The sequence below is a fragment of the Orycteropus afer genome, unplaced genomic scaffold (genome assembly GCF_000298275.1).
Source record: "Orycteropus afer afer isolate SDZICR_OR568_19922 unplaced genomic scaffold, OryAfe1.0 scaffold00370, whole genome shotgun sequence".
Lineage (NCBI taxonomy): Eukaryota > Metazoa > Chordata > Mammalia > Tubulidentata > Orycteropodidae > Orycteropus > Orycteropus afer.
This window is the reverse complement of record NW_006921957.1, coordinates 1,133,838-1,160,600: the sequence shown is the minus strand read 5'-3', so window position 1 is coordinate 1,160,600 and position 26,763 is coordinate 1,133,838. Positions and strand designations below refer to the sequence as shown.

The 26,763-nt window shown below is 41.6% G+C and overlaps 1 protein-coding gene across 1 annotated transcript in view; it reads right to left on the bottom strand.

The window, feature by feature from the left end:
• KDM4A (lysine demethylase 4A) overlaps positions 1 to 25,828 on the bottom strand; it is a 47,496-nt gene extending 21,668 nt beyond the window's left edge. Inside the window, exons 1-11 of the mRNA XM_007953051.2 lie at positions 25,691 to 25,828; positions 24,128 to 24,303; positions 21,907 to 22,021; positions 20,488 to 20,681; positions 17,649 to 17,698; positions 16,440 to 16,543; positions 15,143 to 15,280; positions 13,116 to 13,363; positions 12,159 to 12,358; positions 10,662 to 11,047; positions 7,089 to 7,209 (exon numbers count right to left, since the gene is read on the bottom strand). Coding sequence (XP_007951242.1) covers positions 7,089 to 7,209; positions 10,662 to 11,047; positions 12,159 to 12,358; positions 13,116 to 13,363; positions 15,143 to 15,280; positions 16,440 to 16,543; positions 17,649 to 17,698; positions 20,488 to 20,681; positions 21,907 to 22,021; positions 24,128 to 24,303; positions 25,691 to 25,828 — 1,870 coding nt within the window. The remainder of the gene's footprint in view (positions 1 to 7,088; positions 7,210 to 10,661; positions 11,048 to 12,158; positions 12,359 to 13,115; positions 13,364 to 15,142; positions 15,281 to 16,439; positions 16,544 to 17,648; positions 17,699 to 20,487; positions 20,682 to 21,906; positions 22,022 to 24,127; positions 24,304 to 25,690) is intronic.
• Between the last annotated feature and the right edge of the window lie 935 nt (positions 25,829 to 26,763).

The window sequence follows — 26,763 nt, the reverse complement described above, 5'->3', positions numbered from 1 at the left end:
CAGACTGACTACATTTGTGGAAAGAGATGATGGAGGAGTTCAATATCATCACTCAGAACAAGGCTGGGGCCGACTACTGAACACACTATCAATTGCTCATAAGCAAGTTGAAGTTGAAGCCGAAGAAAATTAAAACACACCCATGAAAGCCAAAATAAGACCTTGAGTATATCATACCTGAATTTAGAGACCATCTGAAGAACAGATTTGGTGCACTCAACACCAATAACCAAAGATCACAAAAGTTATGGGAAAACATCAAGGACATCATACATAAAGAAAACAAAAGGTAATTAAAGAGACAGGATTCTTAGATGGTTACCAGGGGTAGAGGGGAGGGAGGGGTAAACCATTAACTAGAGAGCTGTTGTTGTTAAGTGCCATTGAGTCCAACCTGACTCATAGAGACCCCTCCTTGAGTTTCCGAGCCAGTATCACTATGGAAGTAGATTAACTAGAGGGTAGATACTTTTTAATATGGGTGAAGGGGAGAGAGAAAAAAAAAGGAAGAAAGAAAGGACCCAAATGGATGTCAGAAGAGACTCTGATACTTACTCTTGAATGGAGAAAATAAGAAAATAAGAGATGAACAGAATATTTCAAAGGGTAGCTCAAAAACATAAAGTATTAGAATGAAATGTATGAAGACCTGGAGTTAGAAAAACAAAAGGGAAGAACATGCTCAGCATTTCTAAAGTTGAAAGAACTAAAGAAACAATTCAAGTATCAAGTTCCAATAACGAAGGATTCCAGAGGCAAAATACTGAGCAATACAGGTAACATCAAAAGATGGAAGGAACACACTCACTGTACCAAAAAGAACTGGTCAACATCAATAATTTCAGCAGACAGTATATGACTAAAAACTGATGGTACTGAAGGAAAAAGTCCAAGCTGCACTGAAAGAACTGGTGAAAAACAAGGCTCCAGGAATTGACAGAATACCAATTGAGATGTTTCAACAAATGAACGTAGTGCTAGAGGCTCTTACTTGTGTATGTCAAGAAATTTGGAAGACGGGTACCTGGACAACTGGCTGGCAAAAATTGCTATTTGTGCCCACTCCAAAGAAAGGTGATCTAACAGAATGCAGACATTATCAAACAATATCGTTACTATCACACACAAATAAAATTTTGCTGAAAATAACTCAAAAACAGTTGCAGCTCTACATAGACAGGGGATTGCCAGAAATTCATGTTGGATTCAAAAGACGTGGAACCAGAGATATCACTGCTGATGTCAGATGGATCTTGACTGAAAGCAAAGAATACCAGAAAGATGTTTACCTGTTCTCTTGACTACGCAAAGGCATTCGACTGTGTACATCATAAAAAATTATAGACAAGACTGTGGGGAATGAGAATTCCAGAAGACTTAATTGTGCTCTTGAGAAATCTGTACACAGACCAAGAGGCAGTTGTTCAAGTAGAATAAAGGGATGCTACATGCTTTAAAATCAAGAAAGGTGCGTGTTAGGATTATATCCTTTCACCATACTTATTCAATCTGTATGCTGAGCAAACAATCTGAAAAGTGAACTACATGAAGAAGGGAGCTCTGGTGGCACAGTGTCTAAGGCATGTGACTGCTAATCAGAAGGCTGGCAGTTCAAACCCACCAGCCACTCTAGACATCTACTTCTGTAAAGATTTACCACCTCAGAAACCCAAAGGGGGCACTATGAGTTGCAATCGACTTGATGGCAGTGAGTTTGGTTTTTGGTTATAAGAATATGGCATCAGGATTAAAGGAAGACTCATCAACAACCTGTGACATAGAGATGACACAGTCTTGCTTGCTAAAAGTGAAGATGACTTAAAATACTTACTGATGAAGATCAAAGGCTACAGCTTTCAGTATGGATTGCACCTCAATTAAAATAAATAAAATCCTTGTAACTAGACCAATAAGAAACATCATGATAAATGGAGAAAAGACTGAAGTTCTCAAGGATTTCATTTTACTCAGATCCACAATCAATGCCCATAGAAACAACAGTAAAGAGATGAAGCCACATACTGCATCAGGCAAATATGCTGCAAAAGACCTCCCACTATCTTTTCAACAGCCTCACATGAGGCTGTTGCATGTGAAAGCTGGAAAATGAATAAGGAAGAATTAATGTATTTGAATTATGATGTTGACAAAGAATACTGGATATACCATGGAATGCCAGAAAAATTAACAGATCTAACTCAGAAATAAAGACAGTCTGTTCCTTAGAAGCAAGGATGGTAAGACTTTGTCTCTGGTACTTTGGTCATGTTAGTAGAAGTGACCATTCCCTGAAGAAAATTACGCTTAGTAGAAGGTCAGGGAAAAAGAGGAAGACTATCAAAGAGATGGATGGTCACAGTGGCTACAACAATGGACTCGAGCACAGCAACAATTTTGAGGATGGCACAGGACCAGGCATTGTTTCATTTTGTTGTACACAGGATCGCTATATGAGTTGGGAGCAACTTGATGGGACCTAACCACCACCTCTACACCACAATCATACAGCAGAGATTACTCAAGTTCTCTAACCAGTGGAACTCATAGAAAGAAGCGTTTAACTTTAGCTATTTTCATTAGAGTAATCATGAAAGGATTTGGTGAGAAGATGGAATTTGAAGTAAGTCTTAAATGACTGAGTGGAAATCGTGAAGGGGCATCTAAAGATACAGAATGAACAGGGCCCAGGAGAATGAAAATACAACGGTTCTGAGAACACTGCAGAAATAAAGTTGGAAGGCAAGTCGGCCCCAGAGGATTAGGGCCCTGCCTGCCACACTTAGGAGTTTCACTTACCTAGACTGGAAAAGTTTTTTCAGTGTACTAATTTTCAACTCTTATTTTTTAGTAGTCACTCTGGTGGTCATTTAAGGAGAGGATTCAAGGAATAGGAATTTGAGGCAGGGAGAACAGTTAGCTTAGGAGAGAAATGAGGTCTGACGTAGGAACACATCAGACAGAACTTTGAGTCACATATAACCCTGGACTCCTGTAATGGGTGGAAATGACAAGGTATGGTGACCAGCATGGGGAGAAGGAATAGCGAAAAAGAGAGTATGAATTGAAAACGAGAATCAGGTTACTCCCTTGAGAGATGAAAAGGATGTTAATATGACGATGTTATTAACCGTGATCAGGAACTGAGATGATATAGGGCCCTTTTGCAGGGGAAAAGGTTGCTGTTGTTGCTGCTGCTGTTGTGATGTGCCATCGAGTCAGACCCGACTCATTGCGACCCTTCCTTGGGTTTCTGAGTCAGTATCACTACGGAAGTAGATTGCCCAACCTTCCTTCCAAGGAGTGGCTGATGGGTTTGAACCGCCAACCTTCTGGTTAGCAGTCAAGTGCCTTAGGCACTATGCTACAAGAGCTCTCATGGGAAAGAGAACAGAATGGAAAAGGGGAGGAAAGAATATGTGGACTTTTAGGTCACTGGAGCAGGTAAGTTGAGTTACTAAGAAGCAGCTGGATTAATTACAAGAGTAAAGATTTTTATAAAATCAGCATTTAATAGGATAACTGAATCCAATTCCCATGAGAAACTGCTCTGGAGAGTCTCAATACAAAAAGCATATGGCACAGCATGAACCAGTGACAGTAACTGAGAGAGGGGTGAGAGAAGTAGAAGAGAACAGTCCAGCACACCAGTGGAGGGCATCAGGAAGGCCATGTGCTATAGAGAAGATAGGTCTAGCACGATAGTCACTGGATAGCCCCAGCAGGGGAGCTTCCATGAGTGAGTGGTGGGGCCAGAAACCAGACTATAGTCCTCAAAGTAACATCTTTGGTTTTTAACATTATAAAGAGATCTTTTGTAGATTTGCCAAATGCAGTGTGTCATTTGATCTCTTGACTGCTGCTTCCATAGCTTTGATTGTGGACCCAAGTAAATGAACTCCTTTACAACTTACTGGTCTAGTTGTGAGAATTTTTGTTTTTTTCTGTTGAAGGCTGTATAGTCTTTGATCTTTAGCATTAAGTGCCTCAAGTCATCTCCCTTCCAGCAAGCAAGGTTCTGTCATCTGCATTATTTCAGACTGTTAATGAGTTTTCCTCCAATCCTGATGCCATGTTCTTCTTCATATAATCCACCTTTTCAGATTATTTGCTCAGCATACGATTGAGTAAGTATGGTGAAAGAATATAACCCCGACACACATTTTCCCAATTTGAAACCATGCAGCGTTCCCCTGGTCTATTCAAGTGACTACTTCTTGGTCAGTATACAGGTTCTACTGAGCAGTTAAGTGTTCTCGAATTTCCATTCTTCATAATGCCTGTAATTTATGATCTACAAAGTCAAATGCCTCTGCATGGTCAATAAAACACAGGTCAATATCTTGCTAGTATTCTTTACTTTCAGCCAGGATCCATCTGACATCAGCAGTGATATCCTTCATTCTAGTCCTCTTCTGAATCCTGCTTGAATTTCTGGTGGTTCTGTGTTGATGTACTACTGCAACCATTTTTGAATTAAATTCAGCGAAGTTTTACTTGCGTGTGGTATTACTGATATTGTCTAATAATTTTCCTTCTCTTGAATCACTTTCTTTAGAATAGGCACATATATGGATCTCATCCAGTCAGTTGGCCATGCAGCTATGTTCCATTTCTTGACATAGACAAGTGAGCACTTCCACCATTGTATGTATATAAATAGAATGTATATGTATATCCAAATATGTATATATTAAAATAAATATGGGTATAAAGATAGATAGATACACATAAAATTTAATAAAACGTGGAAAAAGAAACAATTACAGGAAAATGGTAACAATTGTTTAAGTGGAGAACATACGGTACTATTATTTCAACTTTTCCACATTTGAAAATTTTTCATCATAAAAAGTTGAAAAGGTTGTTTATTATGCTCTCAATTACATTTTTATAAAAAAATATATATATGCACATTATTTAGTATCTAACTAGAAAAAACATCAAATGTTCACAATGGTCATTTTTGAAAGGAAGATTTATGGATAATTTTGTTTTCCTTTTCATAATTTAATCTGCTTTTCTAATTTTGTACAATCTGTATTGCTCTTAAAGCATCGGAGGAGGAAACCACTAACCTAACTGATACTGCCCAGAGAACCTGAGGCTTCCACCTGGGCTGGAGGAAGAACACAAGACACTCCAAGGATAGAGAGGGAGAACAATGTGGAACAAAACTCAAAATCATTAAAAAAAAAAAAAGACCAGCAATGGTCTTAAAAAGCCTGGTCAAACCCCTGAGACCATGGCCCCTAGCTGCCCTTCATGTCTGGAATTGAACTCACTCCTATGGCTTCCAATCAAATAATAGCCATATGAGCTGAACATTTACATCAGGTAGATACACTCCTTAGAGAGATCCATTGTGGGAGAACAGAAGGGCAGTGTATACACAGGGAGATGGCTTGGGGGGCAGGAGTGCATGACAGGGAAGGACACAGGGAAGAGGGAAATATGGGGAAGAAGTGGGAGGGGAGCTGTTACAAAGTGGGAAATTGCAGTCAATGTCATGAGACAAAATGTGTATCAACTACTGAAACTGCTCTGTGAATTTTCATCCAAATCACAATAAAAATAAAAAAAAAAAGTTCCAAGGATTCTGACTCAGGCTCCGGTGAGACTTCTGCCTAAGAATCTCAAAGGATTTTCTTCAACCAGCTCAATCACAGTATTTCTATGTAGAAAAACAGTAGAGCTCGGCACTGACACCAAATCTGAAAGGAAACATGGGGCTTGCTTATGGAGCAAAACAAAGGCTGGTCAGACTCTGGACTTTCCCACCCAGCCACTGAAGCCAGAAGGAAGACAGAAGCAGGGTAAGGAAGGGCCTGGCATCTAGCCAAGAGTGCCAAGGGTAATTGACACTGCTCTCCCTGAAGGCCCCATGGCCTGGTCTTTGACAGAGCCAATACTGACACTCATCAGTGCTGATCTTATTGGATCTCTGGGCTCCAGGCAGCATGTCAATCTCTGCTGATGTCAATCATTCCCCAAGTTTCAGTGACATATTTCCCAGTTCTTACAGGTCTCTGACTACTCCCTTTCTGTCTTCTCAGATTCCTCTTCTTCCTCTACCCACCTAACTCTAAGAATGGTATCAGATACCATCTACCCCTCAGTCCACATCCTCTACAGGCACTGAACTCAGGTTTCCAAAACCCAGCCAAAGCATAAACCAGCAAGGCATTCAACTTGTCCTGCTCCCTTACCTACCACCCTCACAGCTTCACAGCCAACAGCCAAATCTAGCTGATTTTACCTCCAAATATCTCATCTACATCCACCTCCCCTTATCGCCACCATCCTAGTTCAGATCCTCAGATCTCACTGAAACCACTACAAAAGCCCAGCTACTCCCCTCAAAACCATCCTCAAGACAGAATGTCACTATGAGTGATTTTTCTCATGTAAGTCTGACTGTGACATTCACTGCTTAAAACATTTCACTAGCTCCTCAACAGCTACAAGAAGGAATCCTCACTCTTTATCCTCACATATAACACCTTCCATGATCTGGCCTTGCTACTGCCTCACTCTGCCTACCCCACCTATCACTCCCTAGACTCATCCTTTAAACTCCAGCCACACTGAACTGACTATAGCTCCTCCATATAAACTTTCCTGTTTCTCTTCTCCATGGTTACTCATGCTTTCCCCTCTGCATACAATGTCTTCTCTTTCCTTCTGCCTGGATTTCTTTAGATCTGTTTACCTGTCAGTTTGCCTCTCTATCCTGTGAGCTTCTAGAGGGCAAGGAAAGATTTGAGTTCTCTTTGCATCCACACATCCACAGCAAGTCTTGGCACTGCTGACAGAATTTGCTATTCTGAAAAATCAGCCTTGTATACCTCCCAGAGTAAGAAATGAAAAAACCTACATGCAATTTTCCCCTATTAGGTACATTCCAAGATACTAAAAACATATAATGAATTCTGATTAGCAAATTAGATATAGAAGGAAATCCTGTCTTCTTGGAGTATCTGTGAAAACAGCTAAGCCACAGGCCCATGCTTATCTCTCAGGTTGGCCACCTGCTTTCCTGTCAGAGCAAGTCCTATTCTAATGCAGCAAAGAGAGAAAACACCACTTACCATCATCACTGACGCACTCCTGCAACACAAGTGGGTGATGGCGGGGGAGCTTGCTTAGGGGCTGACGACGACCCTTAGACTTCTTGTTCTCCTCCAGGGAAAACATGTATTCACTGGCAACCTGTGCAAACCATAAGGAGAAATCAAATCAGTCTTGCCTCAACTTGGGAATAGAGCAGAAGTTAGTCTTACAATGAAAACTAAGCGAAAGAGAAAGGCACAGACAGCCACAAAGAAATGTACAGCCAAACAGAAAATATGTCTTAGAAATAGCCAAAACAAAGATGCCATGAAAAGTATCTAAGTTGCAAATATGTAAAAATTTTAGGGTAAAACTTGTGCCTGTGTGATCCCCAACCTTCTTAGAAGCAGCTGGAAAAAAAAAATTATCTAAAAATGTGTAAGTTTAAAGGAGACACATACTCATGGTTATGCTCATGGTTATGAGACTACAACTGAGAGTCCTGAGAAGCCCACATGTTCCTTTCCTTACACCAGCAGGCAAGCAGCACCTGAGTGACAATATGCCAGGGCAGCTGGGCTATCCAGGTCTGAAAGGCAAGAGGAGATCTAACGGTGTGAGGACTAGCTGACCCATTAAAAATAAAATAGGACATCTCTTCCTTACTGTCAGAACCTCAGCTCAAGCTAATACAATTAATTTCTCAGTTTCTTCTTCTACAAAGGAGAACATCAGCCAGGACACAGAGCATGTCTAAGACTCGAGCCTTAGCTGCAGAAGGGAAGGTTGATTTAACACTGCATTTACATAATGTCAAATCAAATATAATTAGTTTTAAGATGGATGGGATTGATTCACTATACTACTTAAGAGTTTCCTTCTAATCAACATATTTAAGACTTGGTTATGCTAACATTAGGAGACATAGGGTTAGCAAAATCAATTAAATAAGGAAATGAGGCCTGGAAGAGGGCCACTTTGCAGCTCTGACAAAAATCAATGCCTCAGAGCCGCAGACAAGTGACAGCACTGCAGTACTACCTCAGAGAAGGACCTAAGGACTACACAGGGAGTGTGACTGAATCCCAAACTTAAGGCCACACTTTGAATGCCACGACCAACCCAAGGCCAAGGCACTTCCAAGTAGTATAGAGCCTGTTCTTCCAAATAAAATCTTCTCAGCAAGTTTCAGTCCATCAGCACATTCATTCAGTAATCATCAGCAATATGTACTGAGCATCCACTGTGTACAAAAGCCTGCCCAGATGTGAAGGAGGCAGAGAGAAATAGACTAACAGGACATGATCTGGTTTTAACACAGAGTGGCACTGACAGCAAGGAGAAACATGGTGGAGGAGTGAGATTATTACGAACTTTTACTATTGCTGTGAGAAGACTTGCACGATCACTGACTTTTAATTGGATCTGACCCACCTCAACAGTCTAAACCATAAATGTAGAAGTGAAAAGTATCTGTAATTCCACCTTCAACAGACAACCTCTGCTAGTCCTTTTTAATTTTGTCTCCTTCTTCCCACCAAAAAAAAACTGCTATACTGCTTCCAGAGCATCCTTCCAAAACATCACTACACTGCTTTAAGAAATCCTTGAATGGACAAACTAAAGGGTGAATTAATAGTTTCTTGAATAAATCAATGGTAGAGGACAAAAAAGGAGAGGGGCACTTCTAAAGGAAGACTTAAGAGATACAATAAATAAATATAAGCTGTGAGCCTGCTTTAATCCTGCTTCAAACAAACCAACTCTAAAATAAACTTTGTTTAGACAACTGGAGAAATTTGATTATGCACTGAGTAAGAGATGAGGCTAGAGTCCCTACAAACAATTAACATGCTCAGCTGCTAATCAAAGGTTGGATGTTCAAATCTACCAGAAGCACTTCAGAAGAAAGGTCTGGCAATCTACTTCTGAAAAAGTAGCCACTAAAAACTCTATGGAACACAGGACTACTCAGCCACCCACAGGATTCCTATGAATCAAAGTCAACTATACAGGAACTGGCAGTAGATGACACTAAAGATGTACTGTTCTATGGGGCAGTTCTCCTCTGTCCTGTAAGACTCACTGTGAGTCGGAATCAACTCAAGGGCAATGTGGTTTTCAATGCTAGAACGTATGATAACATGGCAAACACACCATGTCCACTACAAAATGTGTAAGCATTAGTGAGTCTAGGCCTTAACAGAAGAATTTATTAAAGCACTTGGCCTTTACTCTACAAAAAAAAAGAATTAGTTAATTTTTGTTAAATGTAATGATGGCATACTGAGTGATTTAAGAAAGTGCCCATACAAATGTTTTGTTGTATTTATTCACACACACACACACAAAACACCCATAATTCATTAGAGATATACACTCAAATTGGAAGAAATTATATTATTTGGGATCTAGTTAAAACTACGGGAGCTCTGGTAGCATAGTGCCTAACGTACTTGACTGCTAACCAGAAGGCTGGTGGTTCAAACCCTTCCTTCCTCAGAAGGAAGATGGGGCAATCTACGTCCATAATGATACTGCCTCGGAAACCCAAGGGGGGTCGCTATGAGTCAGGTCCGACTTGACGGCACGTAACAACAAGTTAAAACTACTTCGGCAAATAAAAAGCATAGATGATGCAAATGTGGCAGGTCTTAACAACTTTCAAATCTAAATGATAAGTATTTGTAAGTTCACTATATTATTCACTCAGCTTCTTTGGATGTTCGCATTTTTTAAAAATGTGTTATTTAACTTTTCAACGTCTGGATATTTACGGAGGTAACCTTCCACAGCTCCGCACCCCAGGACTCTAATGTCAAATCCCTTCATAGAGCACACAAGGCAGACCTGTGTCTGGCTCCGGCCATCCTCCACCACCACCTCCCATGGCCCTTCCAGCCCTCTATGCCTATGTCAAACGAAACCACTGCAAACCTTGGTGTATGGGTCCATCACCATTTAGAGCACCCTCGTTTCACAATTTCTCTCACTTCATTCTATCCACCTGGCATACTCCTGCTAACCTCAGGACCTAACTAAAATGTCTCCTTCTCTGTAGCCTTCCCTGACTCCTCACCCCAACTGCAACCACTGACCAGGAATAGACTTGCTAGTGTGGTCCTGGCTTGGAAAAACATCAAAATGAAGGTGGATACTGACTACTCCGAGACCAAAGTTTGGGGCTTCACCTCTACTGGGCCACCCCACTCTATCAGTACCCAGGTGGACATGCCCCAGTGCCATGCATGCTCTACTCCCTCGAGCTTCTAAAGCAAGAAGGGGCAGACAAAGGGCTCGCACTCACCCAGCTGAAAAGGAAGTGGGCATCCAACTCAGCAGATGTGCCACTCTCACTGGGGCTGCAATATAATTCTCTAGATCAACAGTCCCACAGAGATCAGAGAAAAAGAGGCTCCAGCAAAGAACAAGCTGAAGAGAGCAAGATGCCACCGGGCTTTCTATTCTGTACAACTGTAAGCTGCAGGACCTGAAGGTCTCTCCTGCCCTCCTGACACCTGCAGCACCTCCGTCCCATCCGTCTCTCCTCCCCTCCACAGAATCCCTTCCCAGGCAGCTCCCTCACCCACACCGCTGCCCAGAGCCCGTACCTCTGCCAGCTCCTGCTCACTGATACTTCCAGCTGCACTCCCTTTCTTCCTTGTGCACAGTTCTCCCGCAGTGACCCTGCCATCCCCTTTGGCATAGCTGTGCACAGTGAGAACTCCAGTCTGCCCTTGAGCTTGGCACGACAGAGGTTCACTGGTTTCTGAATCAGAAGAGACAGAATCTTGTGAAGAACTAGAGCCCAGGCTGGAAGACGATTTCTTTTTGGAATCTGAGAAGACATAGCGTCCCCCTAAACAATCAGGATTCACAGAAAGATCCAAGGCAGCTGCTTCTTGTTCCTCCTCCTCCTCCTCCTCCTCCTCCTCCTCCTCTTCTAGTTTCACGTTTTTGAGCTCTTCAAATTTGACTTCAGTGGAGTCAGAATAATCTGAAATACATATACATGTTAGACAAAGCCAACTTCCTCCTGAACATACAAAGCTGATAAAAGGCAGAGTGGCAAAGCACAAAGAACACAGACTGGGAGTGAGACCAGCTTCTAATCCTGGCTCCATCACTTGCACAATCACTGTGTGGTTCTGGTAAATCTCGAGGCCTCCGGCTTCCTCTGTAATGTGAGGAAACTACCAACCATCTCCTGGGTTGCTCAAGAAGATTACCATGTATAAGACACACATAGCCTAGCAAATAGCAGACACTCAGTAAGTGGCAGCTGCCATTTCCTCAGAAGTCTCCTGCAGGAAACTAAGGCTCAGCAGAGACCTGGCTAACCCAAGCTAAAAAATATGCTGAAAAGAAGCCAGGCCAGCCACAGGGTGCCAAGTCCTTCATGCCGACTCTCTGTCAGAAGACTTATCAAGGTACTATCAACACAGAAGTTTCTTCAAAGCTGACCTAAGATTGAGACAAGCCCCTCTTGGAACAAATCTATGCTCAACACAAGGAGCTGAGTGCCCACTCTAAATACTGTATTTGACCAAAGCACTCCCTCTCTTAAAATACAAGTAACTCCTCAAGGTTCCAAGAGTACAAACTCTTTAAATGGCAGGCAGCCCCTACACTGCATCATTCCCATTTCTTTAGCCTCATCTCCTGATAACATAACTCTCTCCCACCCTCTCACTCCTAATATTCATGTTAAGGAAAACACCTACCAGTCTCCCCAATAAATACTCATTTTCATATCTCCATGCCTTTGCCCCTGCTACTTGTCTCTGGGATGCCCTTTCTATATCCCCTCTCTGTCCACCTGAAGAATTCCTACTTATCCTGTAAGTTCTTTCATCCATCATCTTCACCAAAACCTTCAGTATTTCCCTGGGCTGTCATCATGGAGAGGGAGCAGGTATTTCAATACATATCCCTGGTATTCCCCCATACATCCCTAAACCAAAGCACTCCTCGTACTGTACAACAATTGTCCTATCAGCTTACAGACCTGTCTGTCCTCTTTTTCGTATCAGCACTCAGTATCAAATCTAACTCAGAACAGAGAGATATTAGTTAGGGTTGTGGAAAAAATACCAAGATTGACTAACCTGGGAAGGTGAGACCATCCTCGACTTGCCGCACAGAGCTATGGGTGGGTCTCACAGGAGCGAGGGCAGCCTGGCACTCTGTCATCTCATACTGTCCAGAACTCAGCTCCTCCTTGGGGAAGAGCTCACTCTGACTCACCTCCTGTGGTATTTCAAGACAAACTCGGTGTCTCTTTGTCCCTATACGGTGCTTGGCTAGGCTGCAAGGAGGAGGGCAAACCTTTTAGAAGTCCACATATACATAAGTCCAATAACACAAACACATTCACACACATGCACACACAACGTAAAATGGATGGCCAGAGCCTGTCAGCCTGGGTCAAGCCTCAGCTTTGCCTCTCAGCTGTGTGACCTGAGACAAGGACTTCACTTCTCTGAGGCTATCCCATCATCTGCAAGATATGGATGTCACCACCCACGTTACAGATCTGTTATGAGGATTAAGAAACAGTATGCACAGTTCATGGCCAAGTGCCTGGCATATTGTAGATACCCAATAAATGTTTCTCCTTTCTTTCCCACACGACTCCTCAAAAAGCAAAAACCCTCTAGTTCACACACAGACAACACAGGCAGATGTACATCACACCATCCCCAGCCCTTGTGAGCTTTATCCCTACCACCACACACTCTTTTTTGAAAACAACCCTGAAGCGATCATGAAATGATGTTGACATTTTTTGGCTCAGAGAGTGTCATGCCTTCTTCACATATATGTGACCCTTTTCTCCAGGAGGCAACAGGCCTACACCTACAGATGCTATCATTCCTGGAAAAGAGCTACAAAGAAGCACATGACTACTCTGGCTCCAAGGATCCTGGAACCTCAACAAAAAGAAAACTCCTTCAGCCCCATAGTTCAAACACCCCATTTGGAAACAGCTTCTCTGGTGGTTCTGGAAGCTGCCCAGACTTTCCTCCCTCAAACAGCCAGGGCCAGAAGGGCTGCTGGGTTACCTTCTCTTCAGGTCTCCCTCCTCTCCATCCATGACCCCTTCCATGTCCTCCTCTAGACACTCCTCCTCATTCTCAGCTCTTGGGGACAGTCCACTCTCCTTAAGAAACTCAGCTGCTTCTGGCGTGGGTAGAGTATGGTCAATAACCGTGCTGTCCTTCCCAGCCTTCCAAAGTTTGTACCTTTCTGGCTGGAACTTCCTCACAAACACATCCATAGATATCTTCACCATATCTTTTCTGCAGGAGCACTGTACAAGTAACCAGAGAAATCTCAGAGAAGCTGAGGCAAAAAATACTGGTGTGTGTAGATGTAGCTTTGATGTCTAATGGTCTTTAACCTAAGAAATTCACTTACAATGTCCAAGTTATCTAATTTTTTTTTGTCTCTTTGCTGCTTGTGCTTTTGGTGTTGTATCTAAGAATCCACGGTAAAAAGCTAGGTCCCGAATTACAAGGTTTTCTTTAAGAATTTTATGGGTTTAGTTATCACACTTACGTCTTTCATCTATTTTTAGTTTTTGTGTATGACATCTCATGTCTCACTTCATTCTTTTGCATGTGGAAATTCAGCTGTTCCAGCACCATTTATTAGAGACTATCCTTTCCTCACTGAATGGACTTAGAACAAATCAACTGACCAGAGATGTATGGATTTATCACTGCATTCTCAATTGTATTCCATTGGTCTCCATGTCTATCATTGTACCAGTGCCAGGCTGTTTTGATTACCAAGCTTTATACCATCTTTTGAAATTAGGAAGTGTGAGTCTTTGAAGTGCAGTGTAATTTCTTGGTATGGCCTTTCTAGCCATGGTCTTTGTGACTCCTACCAGATGACTAGGTGGTACTACACAAATGTGAGATGCCTGTGGCCCACCAAGGGTGCTGGATAGCTTGTTAGCAATGTAAATAAGGGGCATGGCACCCTTGCGGGGGTGGGACCATGCAAATAAGGTATATGGAACCCAGAAGAACCCAGAAGTGGGGATTGGTCAGTTTTGCCATCTCACTATGCTTAAAATGAACCATCTCAGAAGCAGAGAGAAAGGATCTCACTAGCATCAACAAAGAAGAGCCAGGAGTGGAGCACATCCTTTGGACCCAAGATCCCTACACTGAACCTCAATCCAGGAGACAGAGGGGGAGTTTTAACACTTTGCTGAGACGGTGAAAAATGGCATGAAGCCGTGGCAGAGTAAGAGCAGCAGCAGAACCAGACCAGGAAGGAGACAGCACAGTGGGCTTGCTGGCCAAGTAAGGTGCTTCTAAGCACTTAATTAGCAGAGTTAAGAGATTTGTAATACTTGACCATGCAGGGTAGAGGCCAAGAGAGTGCTGGGATGGAGGCCAGAGATACAGGTGCACTCTGAGGCACTGCTGATAAGAGGATTTTATCCTGAGCATTCCTGATCCTGAACTCTAACCTGTTGTTTTCCTAATAAACCCCGTTATTTGTGAATGCTGTCTGTTGAGTTCTGAGTGGCCACTGCAACAATAATCAAACCCAGCAGAGAAGTACAGAGTACCATGGCAGAAACAGGTGGTGTCAGAATTGGTAAAAAGGTTGGAGGATAGAGGTATGTCTGACCTCCACCTCATAGGAATCAGCCTTGGGCTGTTGATCTTGATCTTGATCTTGATCCTCCTCTCACCTTATGAAGTTAGAGGTCAGACGCTGCCACCCTCATACCATTTTTATAGTCCTCCTACTTTGTTCTTCTTTTTCATGATTGCTTTGGCTATACAGGGCCCCTTGTCATTCCATAAAAATTTGAGTATTGGCTCTTCCATTTCTGTAAAGAAGGCTGTTGGAGTTTTCACTTTATTATGTCCCAAATATGAACAAATTTTTTTCAACTCTTTATGAACACAAAATTTTGGCACTTTTGCACATTTCTGGCAACTTTGCTTCTGAATTCCAGAAGTTCAAGGAAATGTTCTGATAACCAAATAGTATGCCTAACAAGCATTTGCTCAACCAGACTTTTTCTGTCATGGTGTTAAAGAAAGAAATCAAGAGGTCTTACCAGCACAGCTTGTTTGCCATATTCAATCCACCTCCGGGTAGCAAAATTGGTAGATTCCGCACAGTTGAAGCCATGGTTAAAGCCAGCATGATAACCATAAGGGAAAGTGATCATAAATTCTCCAGCTTCTTGAGTCACCTGAACAAGAGCAGACTTGAAGTAACTGCATCAAACAGCAGAAAGACTACAAGAGGTGGAATCCAGAGGCCTGCTCTACTACAACTTAGTTGAGTAATCAAGAATAAGTCATAAATCCACCGGAGTCTTAGTGTCATCTTCTGTAAAATGTAAAGCTCTTAACACATCAGATGCCATGACTCTAATTAAATACATCTATTCCTCATTTGGGAGCTCTGGTGGCGTAGTGCCTAAGGCATTTGATCGCTACCAGAAGGCTGGCAGTTCAAACCCACCATCCACTCCTCAGAAGGAAGGTTGAGCAATCTACTTCCATAGAGATAACACCTCGGAAACTGAAGGAGGGGTCGCTATGAGTCAGATCCGACTCAACGGCAGTGAGTTTGGTTTGCTTTATTCCTCGCTTATTAACTATCTCATTACCTGACATTTACATTTGTGACAATAGCAAAAAGTCTACTATTTGACTATTTTGCACATAATGATGTATGTCTGGCAGTAATGAACATCATGGCAAGAGTAACACTGGCTGTGATGGTTAGCTTATGTAACAACTTGCTAGGTCAATGATTCTAAGTGTACTGACAGTTATATAATGATGTAATTTGGCAGTTGTGTAATGATGTAGTCATCCTCTATTTTATGATCTGATGTGGTCCATTTTCACATAATGCCAATTTTCACATAATGACCTGGTGCTTGGAACCTAACCACATGGGTAAGTGAGGAGTGGGTATATCGCTCCAAATTAACACTGTTCAAGGGAATCTGACTCTTCCCTGTACAATGGCAAGGTACAGTATCCCACCTTTTATACCCTTAGATCAAAGTATTGCTATATAGTTTAGCTTTGGCCCACACCTGACATGTGCTGTTGCTGTTACGTGCCGTCAAGTCAGCCCCAACTCATAGCGACCCCTCCTTGGGTTTCCGAGGCAGTATCACTACGGAAGTAGGATTGCCCAACCTTCCTTCCAAGGAGTGGCTGGTAGGTTTGAACCGCCAGTCGTCTGGTTAGCAGGCAAGTGTCTTAGCCACTATGCTACCAGAGCTCCCACCTGACATACACTAATTAAAAACAATTAAGGATCTTCTGCAAAACAGACCAGAAAGAGTGATTTGTGTGTAAGCTTGACTTCTGTATACGCAATCAACTCACCTTGTCAAAGGGAATTCCATATTTCTTCAGCATTAGAGGAGAAATCAGGGTCATCTTATGCCTGAGAAAAGCCTCACAGCTTTGAGCACTTCCTGGGAAAAAGCCTGTTTAATTGAAAATGGGCATGGGTTAATTCAACACACTACACTGGACAAACCCAGAGTCAATTATTCACATCTGGGGGCTATTCTGGAAGACAAGGAGGGTGGACTACCAATGTGATCTCCAAGGATTCTACAATGAGCCTGAAGGCACTCTTCTACATAGGGTGTTCCATGGGAAATCAAATTGCTAGGCACTGAGATCATACAAGCTGCTTTCTGTCCTTACGAACAGCTTTAAAACTATTTAGAACCTTTTTGCACTTCCCCTGTATGTTCATCTTTCATTAGTATAAAACACAACTACAGCCTAGACCACCAGGATCACTTAACACAGACTCTGTCCAAGTACAAATCAAAGTTCACGTAAAAGAACCAAAGTTTAAAATAATTCAATTTTGACTTTAACATTTGTCTTATTGGCAGAAAAAAACCACACTCAATCTGATTGATGTACTCTCCCTGATCAAATAAATTGTGCCTGATAATACAAGAGAGCCAAAGAGGGAATGTTTGAGTCCTTTCTCCAGACAAAGCAGGGAAAAGGCTCTGATTTTAGGTGTTCTGCTAGGGCACCCAATCTGGCAGGATGGCTCATTCTCCACCTGCACGCCTGGTGTCTGTTACAGTGCTGCTGTAACAGAATAGTACAAGTGGTCGGTCTTAACAAATGCAACATGCTTTCTCACGGTTTAGGAGGCTAGAAGTCCAGATTCAGGGTGCCAGCCCTCGAGGAAGGCTCTCTCTCTCTGTTGGCTCTGAGGGAGGTCTTGGTCTCTTTGAGGTTCTGCTCCTGGGCGATCTTCATGTGGCTTGGTATCTCTCGTCCCCCATCTCTACTTCTCTAGCTTGCCTATTTTAATCTCTCCTATATCTCAAGAGATTGACTCAAAATACACCCTACACTAACCCTGCCTCATTAATACAACAAAGACAACCCACTTCCAAATAAGGTTATAACCACAGGCATAGAGATCAGGCTTTACAACACATATTCTGCAGAGACAGATTTCAATCCATAGCAGCTGTGAAGAAAAACACCATACTTTAGAGCTGTCCATGAAGCTCATAGGAGAATCCAATCCAGCATATAGAGAAGACACAGTACCTTTGGCGAGCCGCTCCAGCCGTTTCCCATGCTCTGGGGGAACAGAGTACCTGTAATCACAGAAGACCATTAGAACCTGAGCAGGGAACAGGCACAGGAGCTAAAGGGTTGTTTCCACTCAAGATAAATTAAAATACCAGACTTTTTTAACTTCCCAACCACAAGAACTAGAAAGCAATCTGGAGATTAAACTGGGGAGAGGAGTAAGGAACCCACACAGAAGTGTGAACGAACTTAGTCTATGCATTTTATATCTGTTCATTTAATAAGACATTTATTGAATATTTACCATGAGCCAGGATTTATGCTAATTTATGCTATGTACTAAATGCTACTCTCCTTTATGATGATGTTCACTCTGTAAGATTTATAAAAAAGGAATGACAGTATTATATAATCTCAGTATTTTAAGTGTTCCTATACAATAAAAAGACCTAATAGGGGTAGCATGGAGAAAATATGGAGAACAAGGTGAAAATTGATTAGATTCTTTAGAAACCTGGCCTCAGATATGATCATAAACCCATTTTCCCGTCTCCAAAACAGCTACCCTGATTACCTAATAACTGATTACTCCTCTAGCCAGTAGGGTTATCTAGACACCATACAAATGTTCTTCTTTAAAAGAAAGAGGAAAAAAAAAAAAGCCTCAGATTACTTAAAACTTCTGCAAAACTGCTGAACTTTCTACTTTCAAACACACAGTAACTCTATTTTCACCTTTAAATCTATTCAAGAGTATTCCACAGTAACAATAAAAACTTTCCATCCCAGATAGTTTTGCTACGGGGGGAAAAAAAAAAGAGAGGAGAGTTGAGGAAAATGTTCATCACCTGGAGTAATTTGGAATCCATCAGACAACCTTGCACAGAAGTCTCTGAAGGTCCCATTTCAGATGACCTAAAGAAGATAGACCTGACCCAAGCCATAATATTTTCAACCGCCTCATATGTATGCAAAAACTGGACAGCAAATAAGTAATACTGAAGAACCACTTATGCCTCTGAATTATAGTGTTGGTGAAGAATGCTGAATATACCAGGGACTGTCAAAAGAACAAACAAATCTGTCTTGGAAGTACAGCTAGAATGCTCCTTGGAAGCAAGGAGACCAAGACTTCATCTCCCATACTTTGGTCAGTCATGTTATCAGGAGGGACTAGTCCCTACAGAAGGACATCACGCTTGGTAGAAGGTCATCGAAAAAGGTTAAGACCCTCAACGAGATGGACTGTTGATGGCTATAACAGGCTCAAACATAACGATTCTGAGAATAGCATAAGACCAGGCAGTATTTTATTCTGTTGTACACAGTACAGAAGCTCACTGTGAGTCAGAACTAACTCAACTGTACCTACCAATGAAAACCGAAAAAAAAAAAAAGACCCACTGCCATCGAGTCGATTACAACTCATAGCAACTCCTATCGGGTTTCCAAGGTGGTAAATCTTTATGGAAGTAGACTGCCCAGTCTTCCTTCTGCAGAGTGGCTGGTGGGTTTGAACTGCCAACCTTCTGGTTAACAGTCAAATGCCTTAGGCACTGTGCCACCAGAGCTCCTTAACAAGTGCAGGTAATAAGTAGAAAGCCTTCCCTCAAGGTGAGAATGGAAATCCAATTTCAGGGAATTCTAGAGTAAACAATGATGAAGAAACAAAAGCTACTTTTAGAAATCTACCCATCTAGGAAGGAAATGGGTAGCAGTTACAGTGTAGTCACAAAGTCAAAAAGTATTTTCCTCAAGATTAGCATTTGAAAGAAGAAAAGGAAAAACCCCTGGAAAAGTAGAAGAAGCTCGGATATAGTTTGGAAGACTCCCCATGACCCGGCCCATGGTGTTCCTCTGGCCTTATCACTCATTTCTCACCCTTATACAGAGCACTCAAACCACAATGGACACCCTACAGTTCTCTAAACACATGGTACTGTCTCTCTCTCAACTTTAGCTCTTTGTATGTTGTTGCACCTGCCTTCCCCCTATGTACCAAAAAGGTACCGTCTCCCCTCCTTAAACCTATCACCACTCCACCCAGCCAATTCTTCATGCTTTTAGTCTCACTCAGCTTAGCTGTCACCTCTTCCAAGCCTTCTCTCAACCCTACCCTACTCCTTCCTATGAGGATCTGTAGTACCTACTGCTTCCCTGTCAGAGCTCTTCTCACACCATGTGATCATTTTCTCACGCTTTTTACTTTCTCCCTCCTGACCCATCACCTAGCTGTGTGTGGGTAGTTATCTCATCTGTCTTACTCACCATCATGTGAAGCACCTTCAACGAAAATGCTGACACTGACAGATGGATGAGCCCAGGGAGAGAAAAAGTAACAAACTGTTGTCTCCTCAACTAGACTGCTAACATCCCGGAAAGCAAGAAGCATATATTGAGTAGCTCTGCATTCCCTCTGCTCACACCCTGCTGCATTCCAAATATTTTTTCTTCCATGAGGAAAAGAAAGTTTCCTGTCACCTCAAAGAGTGACTCCAGTTTTGGAAGTCTGGCTCGAAAAAATCCCTCAGGCCTATTCAGAAAAAGAAATTAGAAAACAGAGGGACAGCTTGGAATAGTTTGGGGCTTTCAGTCAACTTATCCTTTCACAAAATGGTATGAAGTGCCCTGCTCTGTGAGGCCTTGCTACTTAAAAGATGGACTAAGCACCAGAGCTCCGACAGCAACTTTTAGTTTGACAGCTTGTTTCAAATGTAGAATGCCAGCCCCCACTCCAGGCCTACTGAAGTAGAATCTGAATTTCATAGATCCTCAGATGATTCCTATGCAGATTAGAGTTGAGAAGTCCTGCACTATTGTCAGAAAGCCCCAATGAACTACTGGCTGACTTTACCAGGACTTTGGCTCTCCGAAGTGCAGGTAATTGATGCTATACAGGTCCATGTCTTCAGTATGCCAAGCAAAGGACGTCTTCCACATGCCGAAATATAGGTATGGGGTGTTCACACCCTCAATAGTGATCCCACTCTCCTTTTCCACCAAGTCCAGGATTGTTCTCAACCGGCCAATATTCCACTCATCAACATGCTACAAAGGAAATGAAGTAATAGGCCATGGCAGGTTACATCTGAATATAAAGTCAGGCACTGAACCTACAAGGTATGCAGGACACAGGTAAGCTGTTACCTCTAACACAGTTGCGGAATAATGTCAAACAGCAGGGACATGAAGACCACAGCACCCCTCACTCACTTTTCACAGCCACTACTGAAACTGAGGCCACTTTATCTCTGGAGGGCAAGTACCATTTTGTGAACAATGTAAGTTTATGGAAAATGCTAAGGATATAACAGCACCTGTTCTAAACCCCAGAAAGAAGTATTAGAATCAAAGCCAAAGAAAATTAAGCCAAAATAGGAAAGAACTCTTACGTTGTAAAAAAATACAAAACATAGGAATTAACTCTATTTTTATAGCCCTAATTTCCATTGGCCAGTGTCTTCAGTTAAAGTCTACAATGTCACCCAAATCCTTTTTCTGAGCTGTTAAGTACATTCTGGGTAATTCTGCCCAACTTGTATATGTCCTACCCCACATTTTTATAGTATCTTCCTGAAATTCATTTCTGTAAGCTTGACTTCCCACCACCTAGAAAAACTGTTACCAACAAACAGGAATCTACTTTTTAAACTCTTCCCCTCCAATTATTGATAAAAACATTCAAATCAACCCGAGCAGTAATTCCTGAAATGTTCTGCAGATTTTCACTCATCCAAAGATAGTCCTAATCATCCCCTCATCTGCCACTTCTCAGGTACTTCCTTACACTGAAAACCACTATATCCTAAGGCAACGCAATTTTTAAAAACAGCTTTTGCTACAAAATCTTGACAGATTCTGAAATCCAAATACATTTCTCTTCTTAAATGTATACCCCTCTCAATAGATTTGTCAGTGATCTTTTTTTTTTTGAAGAAACCACATTGCCTCTCCCCCAACATTTCAATTTCTGTGATCCTACCCTCTCAAGGGCTCATCAGCTACCACCCACAGATTATGCTAAAAGCCCTTGAAAAGAACACCCCATCATTCAATTCACATGTAGAGTGGGAGAAATAAAATTCAGTCACATGTAAAAATACCCACAATTAAGTGAACACAGTACCCTCAAGTGCTGGTGGAGCATTCAATTGTTCAACCACCCATTCACCACACAGTTTTTAAGTGCCTACTATGTGCTTCGCTTTATAAAAATGGTTTTACAACCCAAAGTTACAAAAATGCTGCACAGAGGGTTTCCAATGAGTCTCACCTTTTCATAGAGAGTGCCATTCACATCTGCACCATAGATTGGGGGATTAAATGTGAGATTTTTCCAGTATTTCCGCTCAAGCTCTTCAAACTCACTGTAGCGAGGGGTACAGTACCTTTCAAAAAGCAAGAGTGGAAGTATTATCTCCTAATAAAGGAATTAGACATAAACAGTGTAGGTATAAGCCCTTGTTATAGAGACAGGAAGACATTTTAAATGAACACGTAATTTTGACTTTTACAACTCTAAACCACTCCCTCAATATCCCTTCATGTGCTATGGGCTCAAGGAAGATGATAGACACTCAGACATAAACTCATCTTCATCTTCCTTAAGAAGCAAAATATCCTCAACTCTTTAAAAAGATTCTATTTAAACTATGCCCTGCTAGGAGTGGCCTGGCCACCTGGAAGAAAGAGGGCTTACAAACGTGAGAACCAAGAACCATGAACCCCAATATATCCACATACATCCAAAATCAGCCATATGTGAAAAGCTGAAGCCTCTAACTGCATTCGGTTCCCTGTACCAATGTAAAGGAATCTGTTCCAAGAGGGCTCATTTCTATGTTTCACTGCTACGTGCCCAGCACACTATGTAATGGCACTCAGCAAATAATCCAGCCTAAACTACATTAAGAAGCTCTGGTAGCATAAGGCACCTGACTGCTAACCAGAAGGCTTGTGGTTCAAACCCACCAGCCACTCCTCGGAAGGAAGATTGGGCAATCTACTTCCATAGTGATACTGCCCTGGAAACCCAAGGAGGGATCGCTATGAGTAGGGTCCAACTTGACAGCAAATAATAACTACGAACTATATTAAACATTCCTAAAAATATAATTTTTACATTATGTACAATTTGTACATAATAAATGCAATATTTGGGGAACCCTAAATTATCTAAGCATAGATAGAGATATATAGATATCCCCTACCTACCTGTTTTATAAACTTGGATATGCAACTACTGAGTTTTATTAAAACTGGTTGGAATGTAGATAGAAATCAAGGGTAAAAATCTGTTTTATTTCAGAGTGAAGGGAATAGGCACAGGACTGGTGAATCTACAAGGAAAAGGGGTATCCTGGAAGAAGGAAAAGTCTAGTACATACTGGTAAGAAGAGAAGACAGACAGGGAGATAAAGGCCCCAGAGAAACAAAATGCAAGTATGACACAGATGAAAGGATGACACAGCCTTTCATCTACAGAGCACGTCACCCTTCCTCAGCAGGCTTTTACATAAATTCTCACTCTGAATAACAAGGAAGCTAGCAATATAAGATATTTTAAGAGTTATAAATAAGTCTAGAAGATCTCAATTAGAATTGTGGTAAGTCAAATGGAAATAAAGTAAAGAGTAGAAATAGGAAAAGCAAGACCTGATGAAAGAGATGACCAAGCCCATGAAGTGCTGCCCCTGAAGTATGAAGACTGAGAGCTAAAGATCCGTGCACTTGATCACAGTGAGGATCTAACGTGTCTGACTGGCCGAAAGCAAGACATGCATAGACCAAAAAGGCTCAGGAAAAGCAGCACGGGAGAAGGGAGCAGGAATTCAAAATTAAGAAGCAATGTAAGAAAGAAGATTCAAGAGGATTAAGAGGAAACAATCAGAGCAGAATGAGGGAAACACGATTCATTCTCTGTGAATCTAAGGTAAAACAAATGTTAAATTTTAAAAGCAGCAGAGAAAAACAACTAGCCTAAACAAAGGAAAGTTTCTAAAAGATGAGAATATACAGATGATAAAGAACGGTGTGACAGGAAACAGTCACGGTAGTTAATGCACATTTGGTTAATCTCAAAACAAAAATGGGACGGCAGCTAAGTGCATACTGAGGATTCTGAGCATGACAGAAGACAGAAGGATCCTGAGAAAAGAAACAAACTGAAACTAAAGCCACTTTCTAATAAGTAGATATCAATATATCTCCAACTTTCTCCCTTGCAGTTGAGAAACTTACTGAATAAGAAAAATATTCCCCTTTTAACAGAAAACCAATGGGATAACTACGTAAGAACACGAACAAGTTTAGACCATGACACAGTACTGAGAGGAGAAAGTGCTCCCATAAAAAGAACACAAAGACAGACAGAAGCAGAACTGAGGACACTGCTCTTCAGGAGGATGGTCAGAGCCTTGGGGACAGCTATGAGGATGAGATGCTAGGTGGTAGATGTTATGACAGGTAAAGAAAGAAACATGCTTTTTACTCACTTATCACTATTGGCTATCTTGCGGAACTCTCGAACAGTCATGGCCTTCTTCTGTATGTTATACTGAGTAAAGAGACCAGACTGCCCAGTCACCAGCTGCTGGATGGGGGCAGGAATGACCAGATCATCAATATCATCATAGGAAGCTCGTGGCTTCCACTCCTTTGGAGGAACAACCTGTAGGGAACACAAGAAACAAAGCGTTAGATCAGAAACCTGCAAAGCCACTCAGAGTCCAGGAAGTATGTAAGCTGCTATCCAACCTAGTCAAGTTTTCTAGAAAGTTACCTTGATTTAACCACCCTCACCCAAATACAGCAAGTCACACTGCCATGCTAACCCTGCTGGCAGTTCCGCCACTAACTAGCTACCTAGTTGCAATGATCTAAGGTAATGATCTCAGCCTCAGTGTATCCTACCTAGGCACCAAGAAAGGGAGCCGAAGAGCTGATTCTTTTCCAGTTTACCTAGAGGGCTGTCTTGAAAAATGAAAAATACGACTTGACTTGGTCAACTCAATACTCTTAGAGTTGCGAGTTGAGAGTTTGCAATATCTTCCTTCTAATGACTTTTTCACCTGTGTAAGTGTATTTATGCATTTAAATAATAGTAGTAATAAACTAGCAAGATAATTAACATGAGGAAAAAAAAAAAGAATGAGTTGGAGCCATATACACATGGTCCCATTTTGTTTAAAATAAACAACAATGTCATATCCATGTATACTTATTGAGTATAGAAAAAGGTGTGGAAAGAGATACTCCAATCAATTAACACTGATTACAATAAGGATATGACACTAGAGAGGACAGATGAAGATCTGCCTTTTCTTTACATACCTCTGAATTATTTAATTTGTAATAGCTAGAATACTTCTGTAATTTTTTTAAATTAATATAGTTCAATCTCAGAACTATTGTGTCCAAGAAAAAGTTACAATGAGGGCCCTGCTGCATCTATCTGCTATTAGCCCGGCAGTACTCTCTGCTTTTAAGAGTAAAGATGCAAATGTCTCAAACCTCAGTGGCTTTTATTTATTTACCTGATTCTGACAGAATATATTAAGGGTTGATTTGACTCAGGAGCAAAAACTAACCCAACTCACAGGGGAAAAAAAATGTATAAACCAGAAATATTACAATATTCATATTGGCTGGCATTCTTCCCTTGAAGAAAGCTCACATGGAAAGTCAAGTTATGAGGGTGTTCAATGAAAACGAAATCAGAGCAAGAGACTTTGGATGGCCTGGGTGCTCCATGACAGCTAAGAAACACTAAAAGCACCCGTCTCTAACGAGGACCGAGGCACCACAGCATTTGCTCCAAGAAACAACTGCTCTTTATCTTCCCTTTTTGGAGATTCCAAACAGCTCTCCTCCTACCTAAAAGTAGTGAAGTGATTCTTCAGATGTTAACAAAAAGAAGTAACCTGTGAGCAGGACAACATACAGTCATCACAGTACCTGGCTTTCAGCAAACCCCAGTTCTTCCGGCCTTCGTTTAGGAAAAATCTAAACTGCTGCCCTCTGTAACAAAGGCCGTGTTGAATGATCCCACCCCTTACCTTGGCTAGCCCAGCCCGGTGAGCTCCTTGAGATTCAATGTAGGCAACGTATCGACTGAAGTTCCGGAACTCCTCCATGGTTGGATAAAAGGTCATTATCCGAGCACTGGGATTCAGGGTTTCTGACTCAGAAGCCATTTCCTCCTTTTTTGAGGTCACTTTGGTGAGGTGAAATCTGAAGAAATTTATATTAAAAGCTTATATAAACTATATAAAACTTAACCAAAATTAAATGCTGGGGATGTCAATGCTGAAAAGAGTCAAAGAAATTCTGAAGAAGCAGTGAAGACAACCAAATGGCATATGCCTCTGGAAAAAATTATTTCAATGAACTTGAAATACAGACAGAAAAGGTTTTGTCTAAAACACCCGATGTATCTAAACCACATGCATTCAAATCTCATTTACATGGAGACACTGTTTCAGCTATAAAAAGAGGAACTATAATTATTTGTGATTATTTGGTTGGTCTTATCTAACAACACTGATGCCCTGCCCATATTTTCCTCATTTATCTTTTCTATTTACTCTCTAGTCACACCTTGCTAATCCCTTCTCAGAGTATTAAACATAAAGTACAACAAGATTTTAAAAGCCACCAATAGGCCCCCTTCTAGGGCACAGCTTTAAAGCAGGATACCAGATCCTTAAGAAAAGTCATTTGCTTATAAACATTACAAAGTTTAAGGGTTAAAAAGTACTTTGATATTAGTAGCATGAGCTATAATTTTTAAAACCCTAAAGTGAAACTGTTCTCACATCTAAGCCAGAATGCACTTTCAGCAGTCAAGCTAGAGATTACTTTAACTGCACTGTACCCAGAACTCAAAGGACAAAATTTTAACAGGTAAAAAACTGGCAATACAGGGCAAACTTCGTAACTGGCTGCATATGATTAAAGAAATACTTTACTACGCTTTTAGATGAGGCCTTCAGCTAAGTGGGTGCACTAGCCAGCCTCTGGTAACACAACAGACCATCTCAAAATGAAAGAACAATGCACACCAGCTGAGTCCATTTAGAAGGAAAACCAGCGTGTCCTCTACTAAACCCCAATCTGGGCCCCAACGCCA